The 21,239-nt window shown below is 41.3% G+C and overlaps 1 protein-coding gene across 1 annotated transcript in view; it reads right to left on the bottom strand.

Moving 5' to 3' along the window:
- Positions 1-7,058: 7,058 nt before the first annotated feature.
- Positions 7,059-21,239, bottom strand: part of LOC307118363 (protein FAM163B-like) — a 35,298-nt gene continuing 21,117 nt past the window's right edge. The window contains exons 2-3 of the mRNA XM_079803975.1: positions 12,411-12,526; positions 7,059-9,443 (exon numbers count right to left, since the gene is read on the bottom strand). Of these exons, the coding sequence (XP_079660101.1) occupies positions 8,994-9,443; positions 12,411-12,503 (543 nt within the window). The 5' untranslated portion in view covers positions 12,504-12,526 and the 3' untranslated portion in view covers positions 7,059-8,993. The remainder of the gene's footprint in view (positions 9,444-12,410; positions 12,527-21,239) is intronic.

The following is a 21,239-nucleotide window of genomic DNA, read 5'->3' as shown; positions in this document are numbered from 1 at the left end:
GGATGGAGACATGAAAGTAGGCGTCCTTCAGGTCAATCGCTGCAAACCAATCGTACGGACGAACGCATTCGAAAAGGCGTTACGCAGTCAACATCTCGAACGGAAGCCGGTGAAGGGATCGGTTCAAGATGCGAAGGTCCAGGATTGGCCGTAACCCACCAGTTTTCTTGGGTACAATGAAGTAGGGGCTGTAGAACCCCGACCTCATTTCGGCTGGAGGGACAGGCTCGATCGCACCCTTCGCCAGTAGAGTGGCAATCTCCGCACGCATGACGGGGGCATGGGCCCCGGTCATGGTATAGCGGACTCCCCTGTAACGGGGAGGAGCCTGCGCGAACTGAATCGCGTAGCCGAGCCTGATGGTCCGGGCAGCCCAGCGGGACAGCCCCGGAAGCTGAAGCCAGGCTTCCAGAGACTGCACCAACGGGGTCATCCGGACGACAGACGTACCCTGGGTGGGGCAGCGAGGCAGCGTTACCGGCGCGGACAGGGGAGGCTGTTGGGCGTCCCCGGGTCGGAGCACGGTTAACGGCTGCGCCCTGACAGAGGAGACCAGGGAAGGACTCGTGTTCCACTGGGGTCTGCTCTGCCAGGGGGCTGGCGACAGAGAGGGATGCGAGTGGCGAGACCCGAGGGTGGCGCGCACTGTCATCACCGGTCTCTGGGTGCTCAGAGACAGGAACATGAGTTCTTCCCAAGCGCTGCTAGCCCGGGGGCCAGCAGCGGAAGGATTTTCCCCCGGCCCTCCACCGGGGGAAGGAGAGGCCCTGCTACCATCCCCTGGGAAGAACTGGAACCCATCTCTGAGTTGTCCACCTCCATCCTGGCGTTTAACCAGTCTGGGGAGCGGACTGGGCGACATCCTCAACCACCTCCACGGCGCGGCCCAGGTGAAGGCTGCTGCTGGGGCCGGGCGGGAAGAGGGAGGGCGCCCTCGGCGGCGAGCGGACTGAGGCGACTGGGCCGGCGGCTGGTGCAGCAGCTGGCCGCCGGGGCAGTACGTGTTGCAGCCTCAGTCTGCTCTGGGGCGGCCGAGAACTGTTGGGCGCAGTTCTCAGCCGCGCCGCCGAAGAGGCCAGCCTGGGATATGGGTGAGTTGAGGAGGCGGGCCCGCTCAACGTCCTCCACATCACCAGGTAAGGCCTGGTGTTCTCCCGGACCACAGCTGTGGACATCGCCCGACCCAGGGAGCGTGTGGCCACCTTCACCGCCCGGGGGCGGGGTCAGTTGCGGCACGCAGCTCAATGAAGAGCCCTGGGTCGGCTCCACCCTTGTGCATGTGCAAAGGGGCGGCGGCCTGCCCGTAGCACTGCGGGACCACGCCACCGAAGTAGACGAGCCCACAGGCTTTGGGGGGGGTGCTTAGGACAGCCACACCACGCCACGTCAAAGCCCTCTGTGGACACCGTAGTGCGCAACAGAGAGTTCAACAGTGGGGGGGGGAGGGGGCCCCAGTGTACCCTAGGCCGCGGCCCCATCAAGGGCAGAGAAGGCGGAGGAGGCCACCAAACGGTCGCGAGAAGCACGGGGACTTCCAGGACCGCGTGATCTCCTCATGCACCCCGGGAGCGAAAGGCATTGGGGGCGGGGCCCAACAGCTGTCGGGTGCCGCCCCCAAAAACCAATCGCGCAACCACGAGCACCCGCGACTGGGCGGAGTTCCACACCAGCGCGAGACTCGCGGCTGCCCGAGATAACATGGCTGTCAACTTTAGGTCAGATCAGGCAGTGCTGACACACCCGGAGGCGGAGCACAACCTAATCGTCATCCCCAAAGGACTCCAGCCCACCTTGGGATGCGGCGATCGACATCTCACTGCTATCCGGAGCGTGAACTGAACGAACGGGGCGCCAGAGACGGGCCGTAGATTCAATCCAACACTCGCGGAAGCGATGTATAAGAGGGGGGTGTGGCCCGAGGAATGAACGTCGGGGTTCTTAATACCACAGCACCGCCCTCAGGTCACCCTGGCCACCAGCCAAAGTACCATCTCACTCGGGGACGGTAGATTGGGGTGTGGCAGAGGGGACTCTCTCTCCTCTCGGAGATCATTGAGTCTCGACCGTGACATCGCGATGGTCACGCCCCCGTAATGGAAACGTGACACATCCGCAAACACTGCCCGTGCGCGCTGAAGCCCAAACACGCTCGAGCAGTGAATGCGTCCTCAGACAGCAGCGGAAAATCGATCGCACCCGGAAGTGCACGGGCGAGCCGTCTTGAAAAAGACGTGCCACGCGCAAGCTCTTTTTGTGAGAGGAAAACCTTGCAGTCGATGCCGAAGCGCCCAGGGAAACACACACCAGCTGTCAGGCGGACCACTGCACAGATCAGCAGGCAGGAAGTATGCGATCACTGGAACGCGCCGTCACACCAACACCGACTGGAAAGCTGCTCGTCTCGAAGAAGCTGACAGAGTCTCAGAAGGCTGTAGGAGTGAAGAGGTAGGTACTCTTGGCTCCGAAAGCAGAAACATAATGCGATATTGCCTCGTACTTCCTTATATACTCACGCAGTGAGGCGGAGCTACGTATGCAAATTCCGCATGCCCCATGGCATTGGCACGCCATTGGGCGTTTTCTCAAAACTCGAAGTTGATAGGCTTCTAAGCGAAACCCCCATTCGTTAGTCACTAACGTTACGTCGTAGTGACTGAACGAAAGGGAACATGCAAACTCCACACAGAAAGGACTCCTGGCTCAAACCGGGGACCCGCTGAGCCCATTCACAATATTACTTCATTTTAATTCGCCAAAAACATTATCTCAAATATATCTTGAATGCCATCATCACTCTTCTTAGGTAGAATCCAGTGCCTTCTATGGAGAAGTTATAAATGTGAACACATGCATCAAAGGCCGCAGCTTATTTGCATTTCATCATGATTGTAATTCATATAGCCTCCCACCTCAGAGAAGCATCTACAGCTCTTCCCCTGTGTCACTGTCAAGGACCCAACATGCCCTCTTTACGCCTACTCTTTAAGGAGGCAGAGGGAATGGAGAGAGGCCAAGAGATCATTGACAGAGAGAATGAGGTTCATCGCAGTGAGGGATAATTCAAGGCATGTCATAAAACATCAATACGCCTCCAGAGTTCTGGCCAGCACAGCTGCATGCTGGGAAACACTGCCTTAAATAATTCAGCACAGGAAGAAAACCCTTCATTTTAGTGAAAATTCACATCAGATTTTTGACTCATCTAAACACACATGCTGTCATAATCTAGGTCATCTATATGTTTTTAATTATAATACAGTGTCTTTATGAAGCATACGTTTTTCCCGAAATTATAACATAACAATTAGATACACTATATTGCCAAAAGTATTGGGACACCCCTCCAAATCAATGAATTCAGGTTCTAATCACTTCTATGGCCAAAGGTGTATAAAATCAAGCACCTAGGCATGCAGACGCTTCTACAAACATGGGTCGCTCTCAGGAGCTCAGATAATTCAAGTGTGGAACCGTGATAGGCTGCCACCTGTGTAATAAGCCCATTTGTGAAATTTCCTCACTACTAAATATTCCACAGTTTGCGATTGCCAGGAGAACGGCACTTGCTTGACTGCATTGTGCCAAGTGAAAGTTTGGTGGAGGGCGGATTATGGTGTGGGGGTTGTTTTTCAGGGGTTGAGCTTGGCCCCTTAGTTCCAGTGAAAGGAATATTAATAATGCTTCAGCATACCAAGACATTTTGGACAATTTCATGCTCTTAACCTTGTGGTAACAGTTTGGGGATGGCCCCTTCCTTTTCCAACATGACTGCGCACCAGTGCGCAAAGCAATGTCCATAAAGACATGGATGACAGAGTTTGGTGTGGAGGAACTTGACTGGTCTGCACAGAGTGCTGACCTCAACCCGATAGAACATCTTTGGGATGAATTAGAGTGGAATGGTCAAAAATTCCCATAAACACACTCCTAAACCTTGTGGAAAGCTTTCCCAGAAGAGTTGAAGCTGTTATAGCTCCAAAGGGTGGGCCAACTCAATATTAAACCCTACAGATTAAGAATGGGATGTCATTAAAGTTCATGTGCACGTAAAGGTAGACGTCCCAAAACTTTTGGCAATATAGTGTATATTATTCATTTTAGTGTATTCAAACACTTCACTGTGACACAGCAAAGTTCAGATCCTCCATTCCGCTCCATTATCATTATGAACGTGACTGGAGTGTCAAATTTACTTGATTAGACATGATTTAGAAACGCTCACATCTGTCTAAACTACCTCCTACAAGACAGATAATGCTGCAGTGACTTTGGCATATGAAAAGTCTTTGAGAGCTCCAGCCAACTCTGAAGCACAGTGACCCCAGACGACAGTGGATTGATGTTATCAGATTCTCCCAGTTCAATCTGACAGAGAGCACATCCAACACAATGCATACACAACGACTGGACTGCTTTGCAACAAAATGAAATCAAACATACATCATCTAAATAAAGAGAAGTTAAAATCAATAAGAAATTAATGTTTATATAGTTTGTTTTGTCCATATAATGTGCTAATACTTTTGAAAAAACAGCATATGCTGGTTAGGTATGTTTTGAAGCATGGCAGCTGGTTTGAGCTGGGTCATGAGCTGGTTTAAACTGGTCCTGAGCTGGTTATACGCTGGTACTGAGCTGGAGCTAGTTTCTTAGGACCATTTTAGGACCAGCACTTGACCAGCTTAAACCAGCTCATGACCAGCTTAAACCAGCTCAAACCAAAACATATAACCAGCATATGCTGTTTTTTTCAACAGGGAAACAAACAGCTAACAGCCTCATACGTTTCTGACACAAGGGCAATTGCCTGTTTTTAATTGTAAACTTTTGGTCTCTTTAGATTCAGTGCAGCATGCCGAGTCGAACGATACCCAATTTTCCAATATCGACCATTATGGGCGTCGGCCATTTAGAATTTTGTCGTAAAATGCTATATTTTACGAACGCATTGGCGTATGGTTATGAAAATGCTGCCTTCGGAGGACACATTCTGAGGTAGGAAGGCATCAAGGCCCGTCCGAATTTGTCTCCTGAGATACCGCCATCTGATCGATTTTTGAAGGCAGCATAAATGCATCCTTCGCTGCCTTTGATAGACCACAATTCTGTGCTTTCCATTCTCTGACAGTTGAGCTAGAAAAATAAAGATGGCATCTAAAAGTTGTGGTTGGGGGTTAGTTTGTTTTTGTTTATGTTTTTGACCAACGTTTTAGTTCTAGTGAGAAATTACTCTTGTATTAATTAAATATTTGCATGGTTTTCACCAAAGTTGTCTTTATTTTGCTGTAGAATGTAGATCATTAAACCGTTACGCTACCTCAGAAGTCTAACCGAAATCAGGTACCTTCGTGCGCAAACGCTGCCTGCAAAGTCCTTGCCTGATAGGGCAGCGAGGCAACAAGTCAGCTGCCTATGTTTTGTCCTGACGGTAGGCCTACTCAAAATGTTTTTGGGGCAGCGCCACCTCGCGGTCAAAAGTTATATATAATAATAACTTTTGATTAATTTAGCCTATTGTAATGAAACTGGTCTTATTTTGCCAATTTTTCCATAGTCGGCCAGACTTCCTGTCCGCCATTTTGATTTTCTTTAAAACCTACTTTTTCAAACTCCTTCTAGACCGTTGGTCCGATTTTCATCAAAAAAGGAATCACATCATCTTCATACCATGCTGGTAAAAAGTTATGGATTTTGTGTCGATAGACGAAACCGTTATTGTATACCACATCAACATATTTGATGGCATGATGCCAAAATGACTTTGAGGCTGTATCTCTGCAATGCTTTGACATTGACACCAAACTTTGCATGTGTCAATGTCACCTTAATCTGACCACACATCAATTTAATCACAGTGCCAATTATTGGCCAAAAAATGATAAACTATTAAATCATATTACTAGACTGTATTTGTGCTTTTTCAACCATTTACATTTAATTTAGCAGATGCTTTTATCCAAAGCGACTTACAACTGAGGAATACAGGAAGCGATCCGTCATGAAGAGGCGAATAATCACAAAAAGTGCCTGAAATTCTACGTTTTGGACACTGCTTAGAGTAGCATAAGCTAGTGCTCACGGAAGAGTTTTCAGCTGTCTTTTGAATGTTGTTAAGATGAGGTTAAGTGCTCACGGAAGAGATGAGTTTTCAACTGTCTTTTGAATGTTGTCAGTGATTCAGCATTCCGGATGGAGGTGGGGAGATCGTTCCACCAGCAAGGAATAGTGAACGAAGATGTTCTGGAGAGTGATTTCGTGCCTCTCTGTGGTGGCACCACGAGCTGTCGCTCCTTTGCTGAGCGAAGGCTTCTGGTGGGGGTGTAGACTGGTAGGAGCGAGTGCAAGAATGCGGTTACTGAGCTTGTGGTGGATCCATAAGCAAGTGTCAAAGCCTTAAACTTGATGCGAGCAGCGAGTGGTAGCCAGTGCAGGGAGATGAGGAGAGGTGTGACGTGGGCCCTTTTGGGCTCATTGAAGACAAGACATGCCGCTGCGTTCTGAATCATTTGAAGCGTTTTAATTGCACACGATGCAAGACCAGCCAGAAGTGCATTGCAGTGCATTGCAGTAGTCAAGCCTGCTCTGTTAAGAATGGTCTGATCTTCCTGATGTTGTGCAGTGCAAACCTGCATTACTGAGCCTTTAGTAATCTTATATGCCTTTAATTGCTAATTGTTGCAGTTGGTCTGATACGCTCAGCCATGACTTATTGTGCCTTCTTTGTGCTTGGCCCCTATATTACATGGATGTGCTTTTTTGACCTTCAAATTCTCATTTTCCATTTACTGTAAAGCTTGGAAGAGCCAGTGTATTTTTTAAATATAACTCAGAATGTGTTCGGCTGGAAAAAGAAAGTCATGCAAATGTCAGAAATAACAATAATTCCAATTGCTAAGCCTAAAATGTGACTTACCACAGGACATTCACAAAAAAACTTTTGAGGCAAGAGTTGTGAAGAAAAATTTTGACATTCAAATTCATATAATTCATCTGATTCAGTTTATATAATGCTAAATGCTAGTATATGTTTTCATTATTTTTATATTTTTGTAGTTTTTATAGTCATGTGACTCCCTTGCCCTCTTGTGATCTTGTCATGTGCGTTCTTGCTTAATGTGTCATGTTCTGATTGGTTCAGTCATTGGTTCATTGTGTTTAGGTGCTTTTTGTTAGTCGTTCATTCCTTTTGTATAAATAGCCCTCATGTGTCCATTGTTGGCTTGTCTGTATTGGCATTGTGACCCACTGTCAGTGAGTCCAGTTATCAATTTATATTATGTCTATGTTATGTGCTCAGTCAAGTTTACTTCAGTCATTGTCTTGCTTTGTTCACCTTAGATTGTATCAATGAACTGCACATGGGTTCTATTTCAAACTCACCTCTAGTGGACTAACTAAATAAATGAGCCTGCGTTATATTACAGGTAGAGACATGTTCCAACTGGAATCAGATCCAACAGGTTGAAATATAACGTTGGTTATAAAAGCAACTATGAGTTTCACTTCATTTTCAACTTTAAAACATGCCAAAACATTTTCGACCAATTTATTATCCACATTATTCTTAATTGTATTATCAATTACAGGAACATTTCGGCATCACTTTAGAACATGAAACAATATTATTTACCTGTCCGAAACAAAAATACTGTGATAAAGTAGTGATGCAAAAACAATTCAGAACTAATAATAATAATAATAATACAGTTGGTATTAACAGGCACTGAAACGTGTATGTGCGCCGCATGAGAGAGACAGTGTGAGATTGAAAAGGGTCCCAATGAGTGAAAGAAGAGCTAGGAGAGAGAATTTAAATCACTTCACAAGCACATGGTGATTATCACAGAAGTCAATGTCACCGGCAGGGCTGTAGTGTGCGGCTACACACCCAGAGAGAGAAGAATATCACTTTCAAAACTAGAAACAGAACAAATATTCTTGATAATCACCGTCATTATTAAAAAGAAGAAAGTCGGTGCAACGCCCCACTTGTTTTCACATCAACTACGCAGGAAATAGGCTAATTGACGTCTCTGTAAGCATGAACAGGAGAGAGAGAGAAAGAAAACCCTTCTGGCTGAAGATGTTCTCTTCATAGTCCAACAAGCAGCGTTTAGAAAGAGCAAATGTAGCCCATGAAACCAAATTGGCCTTTTTATCCATCCCGATTGTAAAAATAATAATAAAAAAATCAATGGCAATCATGACATGTCAATGCAGGTGAAACAAAAACCTGTACCTTTTCAGATGGGAGAAATGGGAATAAAGAAGAACAAATCGTTTAAACATCCAAAACAGAAGAAATAGTTTGCAATTGTGAAAACACCTATTCATATTTAGAATCTCAATAACTCGGTAACTCAATAACTTTTGTCAGTAAAAAATAATGCCTCTCATCCCGTACGCCACTTCAAAATCAAACGCCTACATCACGTTGTTGTCTGATGATGTCACATTTTGATCTAGCAGTTTTATTGCAGCCGCTTAGGGCTTTTCGTAAGTTGTCCTGTATGTGTCCGCGGCTATATCAGTTAATATTCAGCTAAAACTTCTCCAGCTACATGAATGAACAATACAAAAGTTTCAATACAGACTCTATATTGAAAAATTCAAGATGCCACCGTTTTCTGTGTATTGTTGCATTTTTTCCCCAAACAAATGTAAGGAAAGGTGTCCCATTGTGTCTCGGATCTCCTTTTCAATGACTGATAACACAAAACAAGGGATTCTGGAGTGAAGCAGAGGGGTTGAGGGAGGGCGAGGGGCTCCAAATCTCTGCTCTTACCCCATTTCTGCCTTTATAGTTCCCAGTTAGGCACAGACACACTGGGCTGTCTTCCTGAAAGCTCTGCACTCTGGGAGTTTTCCAGAGGACATTGTTTTTACGCAGGCAAGTGTTAGAGCTTGAATGCTGAATTATGTTTTTCAATGAGAATTGAGTCTGTTGCCACAGTTAGCCATTAGCATCTAGCATAAAACGTTTGGATGGCTGCCTACACGTCAGTGCTAATGCTGCAGCTTCGTGTGAACATCTCCCTCATGGTGACGGAGCGGCTGAGGTTTAGTTTGTGGTAGTTGGGTAGTGGCGTCGGCAGCTGGGTGGGCATTGGGGCGGGCAGCAAAGTGGGCAGCGGGGAGGGCCCCAAATCCTGCTGATGCACGCTGCGGTAGCTAATGCGTTCGCCACCATTTCGCAGGCCGTCTGGCTGCTGCAGGTAAAATGGCAGGTCGTAATGCGTGCAGGACGGGCAGTACGTCTGCGAGCGTGTCAGTTTTCGTGCCGGCGGCGGCGTGAAGAGGGCAGGCCCATTGGGGGTGGTTGCCGTGGGGACAGTGGCCGCCAGGATGTTGTGATTTGAATGCACCGGCGGCAGACGAGACGTGACGGCGAAGTCAGGCTCCTCCTCCTCTGACTCCGACTCCTCCTTCTTACAGCAATAGTACTAGAGGGGTGTAAGGAGAGAGTGTGTCAGCTTAAATGCATGAATGTTTCAACAGTCATTAATACATATTCTGGTCTTTAGCGACCCAGATCTATATCTAACACATATGGCTCTCTAACGGCCGCAATAGATTAAACCCCGTTGATATTTAAATAACAATGACAAAGAATAAGTCATCTAAATGACCGGATCCACCTTCAAGTGACAGTGACACTAATATTTGATTGCATACAGTACTTGCTCTGCAGTAAATCACTGAGCCATTTCAAGTTTCGCTTATGATACTTTAGTTTTATCCCTGCAGTAATTATGAATGAAACATCACGTCATCATTTTGTATCCGACATTGCAACCTTGAAGAATAAAGGTGAATTGCACTTATTGGCCCTGTTTACACCAGATATTAAGATGCGTTTTGGTTGATTGGATCAACCAAATTAGATGAGGAAGACATTCCTATTTCCACCTGGTGTTCTTCTAGAAGAGGGTCTATGGGTGGGTAAATGTATGGACTTAGATCTTCCGATCTAATTGACAAAATAAGCTAATACAATTTACATACGAACATACGGAGATGACAGAAAAACACACAGAGAGCAGCTGCTTTAGTTTCTGCTCTGACAGACGCAAGACCACGCCGCACGCTGTGAGTGCGTGTTAGAAATCAGGAATGATGAGAGAACATTGTGCTTGGTACGTTTTTCGTCGTCAAACCAAGCTTGAGTCTTCAGTTAACGAAGTTTAAATCCTGTCTGGATATCGCACTTCCCATTATGTTTACATGTTAGGTCAGTAGGCGGAGACTAGGTGTCTTTTGTGGCCGTTTGAACGCATTCGACCACATGAGCGTGGTGGTGGTCTGGATGTGGTCGAAAGTGGGCAAGCTCAAAACGTTTTAGACCCATTTACACCTGTATTTAGCATAGTCCATTTGTGATCCGATCGATGAAAACTCTTCTTAAATGCGCCCTATGTGAGATTTTTGGATTTAAATATCCAAACACCACAAGAACCCTCGATTTCCAGGGAAAATGACATAGTGTGCCTTTAATACCAGGTGTAAACAGGGCCATTGAGTAATCAGAAATTCAATTATTGTGGCGCAGAAAAAATATACTTGCACTATTACATACCTCTTGTTATATTGTTTAAACTGTTAATGAATAGATTGAAAAATGCTAAGAAGGTTGATGTCTAACAAAATCAATCAGGGGGAGGGTAATGAATGACGTCCCGGGTCGATAATGACCCGAGGTATGAGTTTAAGGGTAAATTATACAAAATAACTTAGTATATATGTAAAATCGAAAGGCATTAAATGGATAGTTCACCCAAAATCCAATCAAAGTTGTTTAGGACCCAATTGACTTTCATGTTATGGGAAAGAGTAAAAATATATTTTATATAAATATAAATACTTGATATTCGGTAGTAGACTTTAACCAAAAACAACAGAACCAATTATAAAATTACATAGATATGTCCTAAATGGTCCTAAATTTAAAATGCACTCTTAAAGGGGCTATATGCAACTTTTTCCCCAAAATAAACATAACAATAGCCTTTTTATTTTACCATTTATGACTCAAACATCTCCTGATGAGCATACTGACACCTTGTCCGCTCACAGTGGGTGCACCTATAAGCCTGGATCCTATTTTTCCTATTTTCTGGCGGGTCGTTTTTTTCCCGCGCTGTCTGCGGATGTGACGTCACCACCGCTGCGAGAGCGAGCAGAAAATAAGAGCAGTTCTGTTTTTTGGCCACAGGTGTCAGTCGCGAGTTTAAATTTCAGAAAAACGCATATAGCCCCTTTAACTATTTATTTCATATACATTTAAACTATAATACATATTCATTTAATTGGAAAGTATTTTCTGCCCTTTGGGATATTTAGTACTTCTCAAGTTTTAGAAAGTTACTCCAGTCTTCAGTGTCACATGATCCTTCAGAAATGCTGATTGATATTATCAATGTTGAAACTGTTGTGCTGCTTAATATTTTTGTGGAAACTGTAAACCATTTTACAATAGAAAGTTAAAAAATGACAGCATTTATTTTAAATACAGATATCTTTTTTAACATTATAAATATGTTTACTGTCACTTTTGATCAACTTACTGTGTCCTTGCTGAATAATTTCATAATTTGAAAATCTTACCGACACCAAACTTTTAAACGGTAGTCACTTCTTGTAACTGAATTACATTACAAAGAGTGAAAAAAAGTTCCATCATGAATTTCATTTATACATACATTTGTCACTGTTTCCCACTATGAGATTATTTCTGATTATGTAACTTGGTTACATGCAATGGCTGCCAATTTTACTGCAAAACAGTTGTTTCAGTGTCAATTCAAATAACAAAAACAAAACATCTGAAAAACATAATACTTCCTGACTTTCAGTTTTGACGTGATGTTAGTGTTTGTGACAAGCAGCCACTTGCTTTACAGAAAACACGATGAGATCTAACAGGAACTACAGAAAAAGAAGACCATGTCACTATTTCCTAAAGGAAGAAAAGGTACCAAAACACAGCATTATATAATTTATTTTTTATTTTTTATAAAGCATAAAGAAACAGAAGAGTGAATTCAATTATAGGTCTAATTCTAGTTGGGAAATAATCATTTTGGGACTATTTGCAAATAATATTTGTATTAATTTGCGTCAAATATATTGTGTCCCAAGATTCTTCACGTTAGTGAAGAAATACATAGATCCATTGTTCACATTTGAATTCGCTAGTGGTGTGGTGGTAGTATTTTTGTATACAGTGTCATAGGTTCTAATCCGCCCTCATATATGCTTTTTTGAAGCTGAGGCAGATCAAACTAAAAATGTAACTTTTAAACCTTTTTAAGGACTTGTCCCCCTCAATGTCTATGTTGGTTACGGCCCTGCCTATAAGACAGACTGAGAAAAACACACACAGAAACAAAATGACAGCAAAAGAGTCTCACCTGCAGCCTACAGTAACACAGTACAGCGATAATGCACAGTAAGATTACTGTAGCTAGAATTCCACCTGTGATTACCACTGTCCCGGCTGTCATTCGAAAGGCTCTCCATCAACACCCTGAAAACACAAAAACAAATAAGAGTTAGGTTAACGAGAAATGCCTACAAAACTCTATACGACCACTGTGTGTGCGACTAAACTACATCAGCTTCAATCAAATGTGTCGGATGAATTCTATGGACATTTCAGCATGATAAATGTTTCCCACCTATGTTTTGATGCCAAAATCATCACCGCACAGGGATGAATGTGAATGGGCAGAACATATGGCAGGAAAAGAGAGACTAAACCGACCCTAGGAGCGATAATGAAGGTCAAAAGAACAGGAAATGATGGAGAGATAGCCCTGGACCAAGAAGACTGATAAAACGTACAACAGTCAATATAGAAGGTCAATAAACAAAGATAAAGTGATGGTATTTAAAATTGATCTATAGTTATCATTTTGCACATTCTACTGTAGAATGGAAAAATCCTTCAGGAGAAACTCAAGGTTAAATGTCTTGTTTAAAGGAATGGAACAAGATGCAAGAGCAGAATCTGTAATATCTGTTTTAGCAGCCTAGATGCCTAAATATATCACTACCACCAAGCAGAAGGGACTGATCATAGCACAAAGACGCTGATGCCCTCAGAGCAAACATCATTTCGAACTGAAATGACAATCCCGTTTAAAACACGGTTTTAATTAATAATGGTTCACTTCTGCAACTTAGACTGGATTGCTTTCAAAACCATTGTAGATTTTACAGGCGTTCACATGCACCGTACACCAGACAGACGTTTGCCCAGAGCCCCAGACCAGCAGGGGGCCCCGATGAGCTGCAGATCTACTTCAACGAGAAGGGTCTGACTGCTGGGCCGCAGAGCCACAGTTTTACCCCAACTACAGTTTTACCCCACAGTAGTTTTGCCCGCGCATGCGTATTTCGTCGTGAGAGTTTTATGTCGCCGAGATGCATGTTACAGAATAATTTCATGATTTACCATAGCTTACTAGGATTTAACATAGATGATTTACACATTCACGATTTACCACATTCTAGCATGATTTACCATGATTAACCACGTTCTAGTATGATTTACCATGATTCTAACGTGGTTTACCATAGTTTACCATGATTTAGTATAGTTTACCATGATTTACCACATTCTAGCATGATAGTTTACCATGATTTACCACATTCACGATTTACCACGTTCTAGCATGATTAACCATGATTCTAGCGTGGTTTACCATAGTTTACCATGATTTACCATTACCATGATTTCCCACATTCTAGCATGATTTACCATAGTTTCCATGATTTACCATAGTTTACCATGATTTACCACATTCACGATTTACTACGTTCTAGCATGATTTACCATAGTTTACCACATTCATGATTTACCACGTTCTAGCATGATTTACCATAGTTTACCATGATTTACCACATTCACGATTTACCACGTTCTAGCATGATTAACCATGATTCTAGCGTGGTTTACCATAGTTTACCATGATTTACCATTACCATGATTTCCCACATTCTAGCATGATTTACCATAGTTTCCATGATTTACCATAGTTTACCATGATTTACCACATTCACGATTTACTACGTTCTAGCATGATTTACCATAGTTTACCACATTCATGATTTACCACGTTCTAGCATGATTTACCATAGTTTACCATGATTTACCACATTCACGATTTACCACGTTCTAGGATGATTAACCATGATTCTAGCGTGGTTTACCATAGTTTACCATGATTTACCACATTCTAGCATGATTTACCATAGTTTCCATGATTTACCATAGTTTACCATGATTTACCACATTCACGATTTACTACGTTCTAGCATGATTTACCATAGTTTACCACATTCATGATTTACCACGTTCTAGCATGATTTACCATAGTTTACCATGATTTACCACATTCACGATTTACCACGTTCTAGCATGATTTACCATAGTTTACCATGATTTACCACATTCACGATTTACCACGTTCTAGCATGATTAACCATGATTCTAGCGTGGTTTACCATAGTTTACCATTACCATGATTTCCCACATTCTAGCATGATTTACCATAGTTTCCATGATTTACCATAGTTTACCAGGATTTACCACATTCACGATTTACCACGTTCTAGCATGATTTACCATAGTTTACCATGATTTACCACATTCACGATTTACCACGTTCTAGCATGATTTACCATAGTTTACCATGATTTACCACATTCACGATTTACCACGTTCTAGCATGATTTACCATGTTTCTAGCATGATTCACCATAGTTTACCATGATTTACCATGTTTCTAGCATGATTTACCATAGTTTACCATGATTTACCACGTTCTAGCATGATTTACCATGATTCTAGCTTGATTTAGTTTACCATACTTTACTATGATTTACCACATTCACGATTTACCATGTTCTAGCATGATTTACCATGATTCTATCATGATTTACCATGATTTACCACATTCACGATTTACCACGTTCTAGCATGATTTACCATGTTTCTAACATGATTTACCACAGTTTACCATGATTTACCACGTTCTAGCACAATTTACCATGATTCTAGCATGATTTACCATAGTTTATCATAATTTACCATGATTTACCTCATTCTAGCATGATTTACCAGTTTCCATGATTAACCACATTCACAATTTACCACGTTCTAGCATGATTTACCATGTTTCTAGCATGATTTATCACAGTTTACCATGATTTACCACGTTCTAGCATGATTTACAATAGTTGACCATAATTAACCACGTTCTAGCATGATTTACCACGTTCTAGCATGATTTACCACAGTTTACCACGATTTACCACTTTCTAGCATGATTTACAATAGTTGACCATGATTAACCACGTTCTAGCATGATTTACCATAGTTTACCATGATTTACCACATTCTAGCATGATTTACCATGATTCTAGCATGATTTAGTTTACCATAGTTTACCATAATTTACCATGATTTACCACATTCTAGCATGACTTACCATGATTTACCACGTTCTAGCATGATTTACCATGATTCTAGCATGATTTAGTTTACCATAATTTACCATGATTTACCACATTCTAGCATGACTTACAATAGTTTACCATGATTTACCACATTTTAGCATGATTTAGTTTACCATAGTTTACCATAATTTACCATGATTTACCACATTCTAGCATGACTTACCATAGTTTACCATGATTTACCACGTTCTAGCATGATTTACCATGATTCAAGCATGATTTAGTTTACCATGCTTTACCATGATTTACCACATTCACGATTTACCACGTTCTAACTGCTGTGAAACTGCTGGGGTGAAACTGTGGCTCTGCTGCTCTGCAGACAGATATTATTGACTTCAACTGTAGCCTGATATAAAATTATTGTATTTTAAATATATATTATAAAAAATAATATAAATATATATATATATATATAAAAATATATATTTTCCCATGGACCCTTTTCACAGACCTTGATGATGCGTTTCCACAGTTACAAACATCACAAATCTAGTTAAGTTTTTCACATTTTCATTCATTTCCCTCTTTTGGAAAGTCGTCGAAGTTATCACAGATTTGGTTTCTTTTGCTGTTGGAGGAAATTAAATTCCAAAACTATATTTGCTGTCGTCTCTTGTTCACCGCTATAGAAGTTTACCCAACTGTGACGACCTCTGCTTCTGAGAAGCCCGGAAATGTGACAAGTGTCCATAAGGTCTCATTAGTTAAATATAGCTAATGCATGAGCTAAAAACGAGCAATATAGTTTATACATAGTTACAGTATTTAGTCCTCTTTGTTATTGTTATCAAGAAACATACAACTGTTCATTGTTAGTTCATATCGTGTCAGGTCCATTAAATATTAACAGATACAACTTTGATTTTAATAATGTATTAGTAAATGTTCAATTTAACCTTAACTAAGATTAATAAATGCTTTAGAAGTATTTTTTATTGCTAGTTTATGTTACGGAGTGTCTATTTACACCAAGTGCAAATAGCGTGCCTTGTTGGCAAGTGCTATTCGCAATACCTCAGCCTAACAATGCCTGTTTGGGAAAAACAAGATTAAAGAAATAACAGGCATATTTCAATGTTTTTAGCGGTGTAGTCAGTAAAGCATAAGGCTTAAAGATCTAGGTTTTGACACGATCGACGCGGGTTCGAATCCGCCTTTTGCAGAGCTTACTCTTCTCTCTTTTCCCATCACATATCACATCGGAAAGGCAATTACTTTTAATAAATTTTTTTTTCTAAAATTGGAAATAAAGTGCTAACTAAATGTTTAGTAATAATAAAAGCATTTATTGTGTAGGGGTAGGGATAGGTGTAGGGAGGGCTTTTATTGTCCCATTAAGGCGCCATCCATTTAATAATTTTAATAAATATAATAATTTCACTCTGTTATTATTGTGTATATTATATTATGTACAACAATACTGACGAGCAAATAGTATGTATCTGTCAAAATAGTATAGAATAGTATAAACAAAAGTATAAATTGCATCCAATTACTATTTACACATATTGCCAAGAACTATGTTGCATTAACGTCTATTGCTATGATATTCATTTCAGACCAGGCCCTAAAAATCACGTAAAAATGTCCTTTCTAAGTGGGCAGTTCTTTTGCCAGAATAATAAGCGTCAGTGTTGGCCAGTCCTTGAGTGAAATTAGCTCTGACTTGACTGCAGGTCAACCCAAAACTCCTTTAGACATGAAAGACAAGGGACAGCAGCTGGAGGAGTTATACTGCTCAATGGACAAGGTCAACTGACCCCAAAAGCCTTGGTCAAATGTCACTGTCCTTTGAGAACTGAACGTTTTGTCTTACTGAAGAATGCAAAATAAAATGTATGCCTTCACATGTTAAAAGAGGTGTGGAAATGGGTAGAAAGAATTGGCTTACTGACTATAACAAAGGCCAGTTTGCAGATGAAAGTTACTATCGATCCACACTGGATGTTTTTTTTTTTTAACTTAATTAAAAGGAGCGGGAAAAAAAATGCTGAACATTTAACACAACTTAATTTCATTATTTCATTATCATTATTGTTGATATTATTAACTGTTTGTGTTACAATTGCTTTAGAAGCCTTGCAAGCTGAAGCTTGAATTTATGACAAGGGAAAGGAAGGGCTTTGTAGAAATCAGCGTGTTTACGTGCGTGGGAAAAGAGGTGTTACAAAATACAAAAATACGTGAAACTATATGTGAAAAATACTATACATGTGTTTTTGGACATTAAAGCATGTTAAAAGGTTGATGGAAAAAAAAAAATGTCATCACTCAATAATGAATAAACACAAAGACATTTCTGTCCCTCCATTGACAGTCTACGCGACTTACTTCAAAAAGTTAATAGAGATCATAAAACTAATCCATATGAATTTTGAGGTTTAGTCAAAATTTTTCTGAAGTGACTCAATCGCTTTATTATAAATAGTTTTAAGGCTTTTATTCACATATAAACAAGCTCAATCTTGACATACGAGAACCAATGAGGTTCATTCTCATGTTACGCAGCACATTTGAGCTTCCACGAGAACCAATGAGGTTCATTTTTGTGTCACGCAGCACGATTGAGCTTCTGCAAGAACCAATGAGATAAATTATTGTGTTACGCAGCACATTTGAGCTTCTGCAAGAACCAATGAGGTTCATTCTTGTGTTACGCAGCACTTTTGAGCTTCTGCAAGAACCAATGAGGTTTATTCTCATGTTAAGCAACACGCTTGAGCTTCCACGAGAACCAATGAGGTTCATTCTCATGTTACGCAGCACGTTTGAGCTTCTGCAAGAACCAATGAGGTTCATTCTCATGTTACACAGCACGATTGAGCTTCTGCAAGAACCAAAGAGGTTCATTCTTGTGTTACGCAGCACGTTTGGGCTTCTGCAAGAACCAATGAGGTTCATTCTCATGTTACGCAGCACGTTTGGGCTTCTGCAAGAACCAATGAGGTTCATTCTCATGTTACGCAGCACGTTTGGGCTTCTGCAAGAACCAATGAGGTTCATTCTCATGTTACACAGCACGTTTGGGCTTCTGCAAGAACCAATGAGGTTCATTCTCATGTTACACAGCACGTTTGGGCTTCTGCAAGAACCAATGAGGTTCATTCTCATGTTACACAGCACGTTTGAGCTTCTGCAAGAACCAATGAGGTTCATTCTTGTGTTACGCAGCACGTTTGAGCTTCTGCAAGAAGCAATGAGGTTCATTCTTGTGTTCTCATTCTTGTGACTACTGCAATGCGCTTCTGGCTGGACTCCCCTCTTGTGCTATCCAAACACTACGAATGATACAGAATGCAGCAGCACGTCTTGTCTTCAACGAGCCCAAAAGGACCCACGTCACTCCTCTCTTCATCTCTCTGCACTGGCTACCACTCGCTGCTCGCATCAAGTTTAAGGCGCTGACACTTGCCTACAGAACCACCATGCGCTCAGCTCCTGGATACTTTGACTCGATTCTACAAATCCACACCCCCACCAGAAGCCTTCGCTCAGCTAAAGAGCGACGGCTTGTGGAACCATCACAGAGAGGCAAAAAATCCCTTTCCAGAACATTCTCATTCACCGTTCCCAGCTGGTGGAACGATCTTCCCACCGCCATCCGAAACGCAGAATCATTGACAACATTCAAAAGTCAATTAAAAACTCAGCTCTTCCGTGACCACTTGACCTCATAAAAAAAAAAAACTTTCCTTTCCTCTTTCTTCCCCTTTTTTCCCTCCCTACTCTAGCCTGTGCTACACTGAGCATTGTAAACGGTCTCAGTATTTCAGGCACTTGTTGCGCTTACTCGACTTCATAACCAATCGCTTCGTGTACTCCCAAGTTGTAAGTCGCTTTGGATAAAAGCGTCTGCTAAATGCATAAATGTAAATGTAAATGTGTTACGCAACACTTTTGAGCTTCTGCAAGAACCAATGAGGTTCATTCTTGTGTTACGCAGCATTTTTGAGCTTCTGCAAGAACCAATGAGGTTCATTCTCGTGTGTTACGCAGCAAATTTTGAGCTTCCACGAGAACCAATGAGGTTCATTATCGTATTACACAGCACGTTTGAGCTTGAAACGGAAACACATTTGTGTTTCAAAGATGAATGAAAGTCTAGAATAACATGAGGGTGAGTAATTGATTACATGTTTTCATTTGGGTGAACTATCCCTTTACTTTATTCTATTACATCAATAAACAAAATATTGACTTTTAAAATATCATCATATGGTCTCTTTAATGTTTAGTTATATTGTACATTTTAAAAGAGTTTCTGTTGTAAAAATTATTTAAAAGAAAACTCTAAAGTTGGTTTTGTTTAAATAAGACTAGCTGTAATAGTTTGTAATTCAGGTGTGAAGTGACAAAAGCAAAGTAATCTTGTGTAATGGCAATAAACTGTAATGAGCTTCATCTATCTTCCCTCCACTGGGTGCTCTTTAGAAATGGACCTCCATTCATCTCCTAGTTTAATTTATTTCCAAAACTATTAAGAAAAGAGCAGGACGGAAAACATTACATCCTGAATACTGAGGGGAGGAAACAAAACGTTCCTGTCCTCTTCTTTAATAATAGGGTCCGGTTGGGATGAGGAGACATACACACAAGTCTCATTTCCTCTTCGACTACCTTGATTAAGAATATTTGACTTTCTTTCGGCTTCTAGTCTTTTTGTGTTTTCATTTTGAGAGGCATCTGTCTGAGCCAATCACCTGAGCTGTCCTCAAGTAGTTCGTACCTGCTCTCAAAAATCAAATTAGACCTTTGTAATCTGATTAGTCTACTGGCCGAATGCAATCAATCGATCTGGGTTGGAAATGAAACAGGACTGTTGGTTTTCATTTGATTGTGAAAAAGGCAGCTAGAAGAAAACATCAATAATGCGTCAGAGCTGATTTTTGATATTAGGCTACAGGAGAAGCTAGAAATCAGTCTGCTAACCCCTGGGTCAATGACAGGACAGTCTTCTTTTTTTCTGATAACCCCTGGGTCAATGACAGGACACTCTTCTTTTTTGTGTCCAGATTCAAAATCAATTAATTAACAATGCAATTCAAACTAACTGAACAATGACTTGAATATACATTTTCTATGGCGTTCTTAAAGGTGCAGTGTGTAATATTTATGAGGATCTATTGACAGAAATGCAATATTATATACATAACTATGTTTTCAGTGGTGTATAAAGACCTTACATAAATAAGCGTTATGTTTTTATTACCTTAGAATGAGCCATTTCTATCTACATACACCGCGAGTCCCCTTACTGTGAAATCACCATTTTATGCCGCCATATTTCTACAGTAACCCTAAAAGACAAACTTCTCTACAGAGCAGCTACTCTCTGATGTCTCAGACGACAACATTTTTGCCCTGTGTCGGCCCCCATAGCATCTCTATGTGCTTCGAAAGGGAGGGGTGAGTGTTAAGTGATTGCAATTCACAACCTCGCCACTAGATAAAAAATTCACACACTGCACCTTTAATTTCTGAATTAAAATTAATTTTGTAATTTTTGGGGGGCATAAAGTAAAAAATGTCAGGGTGATACACTACCCTGATATCATAATAAAGAAAAAAAAATTCTCATAAAAGGATAATCTTTAAAAGAAAAACATTTTAAAGGGTTAGTTCACCCAAAAAAATGAAAATAATGTAATTTATTACTCACCCTAATAAAAACATATTTAAATCAGTTCATGTGAGTACAGTGGTTCAATATTAAT

This window comes from Gobio gobio (assembly GCF_949357685.1).
Source record: "Gobio gobio genome assembly, chromosome: 22".
Classification (NCBI taxonomy): Eukaryota; Metazoa; Chordata; class Actinopteri; order Cypriniformes; family Gobionidae; genus Gobio; species Gobio gobio.
The sequence above is the reverse complement of the archived record's forward strand: the minus strand, read 5'-3'. Positions and strand labels throughout refer to the sequence as shown.